The sequence below is a fragment of the Trifolium pratense genome, linkage group LG7, assembly GCF_020283565.1.
Source record: "Trifolium pratense cultivar HEN17-A07 linkage group LG7, ARS_RC_1.1, whole genome shotgun sequence".
In the NCBI taxonomy this organism is placed as follows: domain Eukaryota; kingdom Viridiplantae; phylum Streptophyta; class Magnoliopsida; order Fabales; family Fabaceae; genus Trifolium; species Trifolium pratense.
This window is the reverse complement of record NC_060065.1, coordinates 31030922-31039203: the sequence shown is the minus strand read 5'-3', so window position 1 is coordinate 31039203 and position 8282 is coordinate 31030922. Positions and strand designations below refer to the sequence as shown.

Genomic DNA, 8282 nt, shown 5'->3' with positions numbered 1-8282 from the left:
TCAAAACTTTTGGAGTAGATACATAAATATTGTAAAAAAAAAATACAATAGGAGTTTCATAAAAATCAAATAAAACAATGGGTTTAAAATATACGATCACTTTGTATTTTATTTTTAAGGAGAATCACTTTGTATTTCAATCATATATAATATCCAATCTCATGTGATATGCATGATTCAAAGGGTATATTTAATGCGTGAAAAAAAAAAAAGAGAAATATTATTTCTTTACAAGTTATATTGATTTTTTTTTACTCAAAAACAACGATATTCATTCAAATTCATAGGGAATACATCATTCTTTACAAGTTATATTGATGGACATATAGTTGTCGTGTTATTTGTTATTGAAATGTATGACTAGAGTTATATTTAATCACTGAGAATGAGAGAAAATCAATTAATAATATATTAATTTTGTTATATTTTCTTTAATTAATTTTTTTTTTTTTGGTTTACAATGAGTGGGAATAGGGTTAAATATGTTTCAAGTCCCACATTTGGGCGGACTTCTAAAAATAGTCCCTACATTTTTTATATTATATTTTTAGTCCCCACGTTTTTGTTGTTTGCAACATTGGTCCCTAATGGGAAATTTTGACTTACTAGACAGACGGAAAATGCGGCATAGATACCACACAAACTCATTTAATATTTACTCTTTATGCATCCACGTCATTAAATAAGTTTGCATGACATCTATATGGCATTTTCGGTTTGTCCAAACAAACCAAAATTTCACATTAGGGACCAATGTTGGAAACGGAAAAAACGTGGGGACTAAAAATATAATAAAAAATATATATGGACTATTTTTAGAAGTCTGTTAAAATGTAGGGACTAAAACATATTTAACCCTTAAAAATAAAATTATTAATTTTAGATTACGTTCAAAATTAAATAAGTTAAATATATAATATATGTTTATTTCAAGGTAAACTCTACAAGTTTATGAGTTGAATCAACGTTTCGATTCCACCTAGCCCAAAATATTGACATAAAACTGACAACTTTCCTTAAAGCAAAAGCACTATCATGGCCTTCTTCTGTACTTTGCTACAATAGTTAATATGTCTCTCTCAAGCTAAACAAAATGATACAAACAAACCATCATGACTTCTGATAATTCTAATCTCTCCATAGTACCAAATAGTACTAAGAAATGGCCATACAATAATAATTTCACCTATCATCTAACCTACAAAGGCTAGAAAGGAGAACATTGGAGATAACATTTGATATAAAAATCACTTCATCTGATAATTTTACTTGCTTTGTCTTGCAACCTCCCTAACATATACCTACCACACAAAACCTATACATATGGGATTGTACACTGCCACACTGAAACACCATCAGCAAGATATATCTGAGGTTGCGGTTTGTTTCATGATTTGTCTCATGATATGCATAGCATCACCATTTCTTTGACTTTTTTCAAGAATTTTTATCGGATGGTGCAAGATCGTTTCTTTCAGAATTGAGATTGATATTGGAATGTGAATTGTCAGCTGAACCAACCTCATCCTGTTGATTTTCATCTTTCTTTGAATTCAGAAACCGACCTCCACATCCTCTTGCTCTTTTCAGTGCATGCAAATGTCGAGATTCGTGCAAGTATGGCTGAAATATTTGTTTAAAGATCAAGTATAGATGATGCATGGAAGCATGTGAGTCAAATAAATCTATATGGAGGAATACAAAAACATCATGAAGCTCGTTGAGATAACACGAGTAGACTTTAAATCAATGTTTTAAAAATTGGACCAGAGGTTGAACATGTGAGACATCCGGGTCATGGTTTAATCAGTTCAACCATAACAACAAAAAAGATGGCGATTATGGCATACCTTCCGATTCCTTGTAACTTTCTTTTCTGATTCAGCTTTAGCACGAGACTGCCTGCGTCTTAAAATACCATGATACTGTTTTGCATTGACAAACACAGGCTCCTCAACGGCATCAGTAGGCAAAGGAACACCTGGATGCTGGATTCCCATTAACTGAAGATTGGCCTGGCACAGGACATTCAATAATATGACGATCAGAAAATAGCTTTGACACGAAGCTACCATATTACAAAAATCAACAAGAGACTAGAATGAACCATTGGATGTCCACCGTAGGGTTGCAGCTGGTATGGTTGTGCATCATAGGGAGCAAAGACGCTTCTGTAGTAAGGATCCGGATATGGATAAGGAGGTGGTACCTTTAATAAAGTGCAAAAAAGCAACAGAAATCAGTACAGTACAAACAAAAGTCTACATTTTAAAATACAAAAGGACAGTTAAAAAACAGCAATGTAGCAAAAATATCAAATGGCCAGAAGGAGGGAAGGGGGGACTAGGGTAAATCAATCGCGCCCGACCAACTCTGAGCAGCCACTTCTTACTTCAATGATATTACATCAAGATGACAACTGGCACCAGTACTCAATTCACCAAACACTACCGCTAAGTAATTTTAATTTACATCAAAACTTCATACAGTTTGCAATGTAATTCAGCATTATGTCAAATCAGAATTCTTGAAGCAATGCTACAGTGCTGAAAAGAAAACAGTTTCTAAAACCATTGAGAACACACATGCAGCTTGATCCATAGTCACCACAAGACTACAGTTGCGTGCAGCACCGCCATGTCACAAGGTGGTGCACTTCCGTGCTCGATTGCTGCAAAATGGTGTGTTCTCAATGCACAACCACTGCAGGAGGTCTCACCAGAACGACCATGGCCCCACATGACCACATCGCCTTGCCATCTTGCAACTATGTGGCTCTGCTCTCCTGTTTGTCGCAATTCTCCGCCTACTGTTTGTCAATGCAGAACAAAACACTGCAGTATCGAACCATTTCTCAAACGGCTTATCATTTTTTCCATTGCAAGAAACAACAAATTTTGTTTTCTAGAAGACCTGACAAATACAAACTGAAAAAAAAAAAAAAGAAAAAAAAAAGAGCAAGAGCGAGAAAAGAATTAAGTAGACGAGTGACTCAAGAAAGTTGCGAAGCAACAGGGATTGAAGGGAATTAGGAGAGGAAAGGACCAGTCATGAGTGGGGTATTGTGGATGAGGAAAGGGCCACTTATTCTTCTCTTTTCTTGGTATCAGAACTTCAAAAATCCTCAATCTCACCCCTATAATTGTCTTCAAAGTCAATGCAGAAGGAGGAATTTGGCTGCAGGAAGAAATCTTCTGTGGCGTTACAGTTGGGTGCACAGGATCAATGGCTGGATGAAAATAGATGGGGAGAGAGAGTGGTGAGGGGAAGCCGTCAACGTTACACGGATATTAACTAATGACTAGTTAGATTACAGTGAACAGTAATTTATATTACAAAATTCTTATGTTTTGACCCAAAGTTTTGTCCTTATTATTTATGTTATCTAGAAACCCACCTATTTTCCACGTAAGTAGGTCATTTAATGAATGTTGTGGATAATTTTGGGATTTTATTTTTACATTATCTCTTAGAAATGCACTTCTTTGATCTTGTGAATTGGTCTTTTGTTTCTTGTTAAAAGAACCGGAGGTCGTAATTTATCAAGGAAAATCATTTAAAATTGTTACGACACATGGGAAATTCCCACCTTCATAATGATAGGGACTTGGGTATTATGGGATATCTATGTCCCACATCGAGCAGCATGAGATGCTCAGTGAAGTAGTCAAATGGTTTGGCTCTTCCCCCTCGGCAGTTTAATTTTAGGTTTTAATTTAGAGTATGAGGGAATGGGAAGGGAGGGTTTTGGGGGAAAGGAAGTGGAATAGACGATGGGCCTCAATGAACATGCATGTGAGTTTTTTATTTTTGGTATTAACCCTCTGGTTCCTAGGTGAAGGGTCCCCGATAATCCAAAGTTCGGCCACGTGGTAAGTAAAGTATGGCCAAGAATTGTTTCCACCAAGAGTTTCATAAAACTAAAACCCTCGTATATGAGGGAGAACATTAAATGTATTGAGGAGAATTCTATAGTTGTTAGATGCTTATCGAACAGTTCATATGAGTACCAACAGCTAACTCATTTAAAAATTAGAGGAAGAACGAACTCGGGAAACACATTTTATCATGACTTCAGAACATTTTTTCTTCAATGACAAAAGCAAAAGCAAATAGCCACAATTAAAAATACTCCTATAGATGCTTTGTTTTGTGAAGACAAAATGAAAAGAACGCCGGTTAAAATGTGAAGTTCATACCATAGCATGCCCTGCGCCGAGCTGCGGAGGTGCTGCATATTGAACAATCTGAGTATCAATGCCAGCATGAGAAATTCCATTTGCAGATATAGGCTGCTGCATCTGTGATTCTGACTGCTGCTGTCCATCACCCTCGTTATCTGGACAACAATTTGTTTGATAACTTCAGGCTTCAGATATTACATTTTGCACTCTTTTAGGCCCATGGAATGGGACTAGGCAAAGGCATCCCCGTTTAAGAAAAACATAAAACTTCAGATAGCATGGCAAAGAAGCTCAATACAAAAAAATAATAAAGAAGTAACTGAAAAGTAAACCTAGAGACTATGGCCCTATTTGGATAAACAACTTAATTACGCATGTAACTCTAATCATATAGTAAGTGTTTATGTATAAACTATTTCTATAACAAAAGATAAAATCAAGTCAAACTGTTTTCATATAAGCTATAAGCTGTATTCATAAGCAATCTTGGAGAGCTTATGAAAATAAGCTGAAAACAACTTGTGGACAACGCATAACATGTTTCCATAAGCTATCGCAAATAGTCTCACAAGTGCTTATGCCAGTAGGTTAGCTCAAATAAGTCAATCCAAATAGGCCCTGAATTAGTGAAGAAACTAAGCAAATAGCATGCACCACAACCAGAATGCAGAAACATCAATTACACCGGGAACACAAACATTCCACATTTTTGTTTAGTTTTAAAGAAATAGAGGCTACTGTTCATATTCAGTTTGAAAGAAACTGAAAGAGTAAAAGAGATATTCTTTGAATGGAACTTCTAGTAAAATGAACTTTTATGATTTAATTCCTTTGTAATTCTTTTTAAAATTTATTTTTATTTCTTTTGGTATGAAATGAGTTTTTTTGCTTCAACGTTCAAACTCCTTCCATCTTAAACTAAAGAGTTTATGAATCACTGGATGAGGGCTATTATATTCATTAAATAAAAGATGAATAAGCTATTTATAAATTGCTCAACAAGAAATAGACGAACTGTAAAACTGAGAACATAAAATATTTTTGATAGCTAAAAACTCCCAACAAATCATCCGGTAAGAATTCTAAGCCATAAGTTTGTGAATAAGTGTGCCATTATATATATACAAAGTCATAAATACAAGATCTATAATTTTCTAGATTCTGTAAATACCTGTGAGATCATGTGTAGAAGAAGTCATGTTTTCCTGATTCACATGCACTCTGTCCAAATCTGGAAGCGGAAAAAACACTGTTAACATAATTCAAGATTACATCAGCTACATCGTATGGCACTGTGCAGGGGAAAAACAGAATTCGGGAAAAGGAAATTAATAAAATTACAAAATCTAGTAGTCTATGCAATTATAGAATCTTCTAGTATAGTCTATACAGAAGCTAGTACTCTAGGCAAAGCCACCATGATTCACTGCAATATCAAAAATTGCGACACAACTGCGATTTAAAACTTTTCTCATAAGTCGCTACAACTAGAAAAATATAAACGGGAGAGAAAAACTAACATCTAGGACATATGGAACCCATTGTAATTTAATGCACTTTCGTTTCTCTCGTTCTCCGTTTCTATCAAAACTACTATTGCAGCTATGGGAGTGTAGACTATAGCTAGTTAACTTATTTTCATCTTGTATGGAATACAAGTGAAGTCCACTAAAAGAGACTGCGTAAGTCATTCTCGATCGTTAGCATACATTCAAATTGTATAAGGAGCATCTAATAATTATAGCTTCAAGAATATGAACCCTCAAGCTTGTTCAAAAAAAAAAAGAATATGAACCCTCAAGGATCATATGGATTTTGGATTGGACTATGATGGATGACTCAAAATAAAACCATCAATCCATTTAAGTTCTGTCAAATTTCTTAATCCGACAAAACAACTAAGGAAAATGAAAATTGTCATACTATCCCATGCTCAAATTCAAAATAGAAAAAAATTGACACTCATTCCTCATAATAAGCCTTTTTTGTGTCAACACACCGTAATTAGGATCTTTGACCCCCGGTAGGAGCCTGATGGTATCCCTACAGCTTAGGCCCTTTGGATCCGCTGTGAGACTAATCCTCAATTCGGCTATGGACTACCTTCCAAATGGATGACTCCATGAATTGAATCCCAATTCTTTTCCTAGGGGAGAGGCATGTTGTCAACTCTCTCAACACCGTGTTGGTTCCTCATATAACTAATAAAAAAAAACTATACTACATAACCATCTCGCAATTTAGCCTATAGATACTATTTAAACTATGCACAATCATAATCAATATATTAACCTTGTTCCTAAGATGGCAATTCTAAAATTTTCAAACAAGACCTAGATAAAATTAATACTTGGTGTCAAATTCCAACAAGTCAAATCTCAATCTCATGCCATCAAGTTCAAAATCAAAGACTCATCATAAGCACAACCATCTAATGGCACAAAGATGTAAGTTCACAATTAATAAGCTCAAAATCTTCCAAAAATAAAAAATAATCTTTCACTCAACAATCATGAAAATCAAATATCCAAAATAAAAATTGAAAAGGGGAAATTCAAGAACACATGCAACATAAATAAAAAAGCTCTCTTTTTTCAATTTCATTTCAACCCAATTTTCTCAGGCACAAGATAAATCATAATTAAGTGATGAAAAGCAAAACCCAGCTAAATTAAACCAACCCCAGAAAGAAAAATCCAAAAAAGATTAGAAATTTGAAATGAGAGGCTTTTATTGAAGCCATATACAGTTCAAAGCACCAATTTTTTTGAAATAAAGAGCATAGAATAGAAGAAAGAACCTTGATGAAAGGAAAGTATTGTTGTGATTTGAAGATGATAGAAGCTTGAAGTGAATTGTTGGTGTGGTTGAAAGTTGAAACTGTGGTTTGAGAGAGAAAGTGTTGCTACGACATAGAGTAGTTTAGTACTGTGTCTGTCCGGGTGTTTTGTGTTGTAGTTGAAGCTGCTCTGCCACCAATCCACACGACACCCACCCAAATCACACAAATAAAAAGGGAAATTAAATTAAATTAAAGATTTTTTAATTAATTTCAAAATTCAAAGACACTTTTTATTTTGGACTAAATATTCAATGACATTTTTTTTTCAATTAGCTTAGCATAAAGTTACTGCATTGCATGTATATTGTATAATGTGATGTTTTTAGTAACTGAATTAGTTTTTGAAAACAAATTCAATGATATTTATTAAAAACTAAAATAATATAAATATAAAAAGTGAAAATAACATATTTAATTTGATTTTGTTTTATTTATTTATTTGATAATTTTTTTATTTGATTTTCTCATCTTTAGAAAGTTTTATGAGATATATATTGTAAATGTTTTGTGGTCTTAGGTTAGAGATTTGACACTTGTTTTTTACAATCTTAGAAGTTAGAAAGATTTTAGGATTGAAAGTGAATTTCAAAAAGTCTATATTAATACATACAAAAAATTTGGACACATAAATCTAACTCGGTGAATCAATATACAAAATTATAGAATAATTGAAACATCTGACTTCTAATAAATTATAACAGACGAATTAGAAGTGCTAAAAATTTAAGAATAATGAATCGACAAGTGTATGGACTATTTCTTCCTTGGTATGAAGAGAAGAAGTCTAGGCTAAATGACTTCTATATTTTTATGAAGAATAATTTATTTTTTCTTCATGGAAGTTTTTTTTCCTCTTGACGAGTAACTTTCAATTACATTACCACCCACCGAGGGAAGACAATGAGTGTATTTATTGGCTTGACTAAGTTTAATGCTAATAGTGTAGACACTTTAAAGAATTTGCATTTGGTACAGTGTGATTGCATGCAGTCAGCACCTCTAGATTGTCTGGTCAAGGGACATATATCCTTCCAAACTTAAAATTCAAATATAAAATTTAGAGTGTCCAATCTTAATTGGATAGTCCATATATGACTAATAATCGTGCAATCACATCCTTTCGACTATAGACAACCTCAACTCCACTTTATGTTTGTGAACTTCTCCACCTCCTCAATTGGATCTCATACGGTTTGCGAACGTTTTAGGGTTTTCAGACAACAAGTTTCTTAGTTTTTTTATTTAGCACTTTTGTT

At 33.8% G+C, this 8282-nt stretch overlaps 1 protein-coding gene across 2 annotated transcripts; it reads right to left on the bottom strand.

Moving 5' to 3' along the window:
- Nucleotides 1-992: 992 nt before the first annotated feature.
- LOC123898157 (nuclear transcription factor Y subunit A-7) lies at nt 993-7182 on the bottom strand. Of its 2 annotated transcripts, none has more exons than XM_045949051.1 (6): nt 6985-7182; nt 5356-5433; nt 4200-4339; nt 2108-2209; nt 1851-2015; nt 993-1623 (listed from the first exon to the last, which is right to left on the bottom strand). In XM_045949051.1, the coding sequence occupies exons 2-6, from the start codon at nt 5381-5383 to the stop codon at nt 1438-1440; spliced, it is 621 nt and encodes a 206-aa protein (XP_045805007.1). In that variant the 5' UTR covers nt 5384-5433; nt 6985-7182; the 3' UTR covers nt 993-1437. The 2 variants fall into 2 exon arrangements, with proteins under 2 accessions (XP_045805007.1, XP_045805006.1); XM_045949050.1 differs by having other exon boundaries at nt 5356-5415.
- Nucleotides 7183-8282: the final 1100 nt, after the last annotated feature.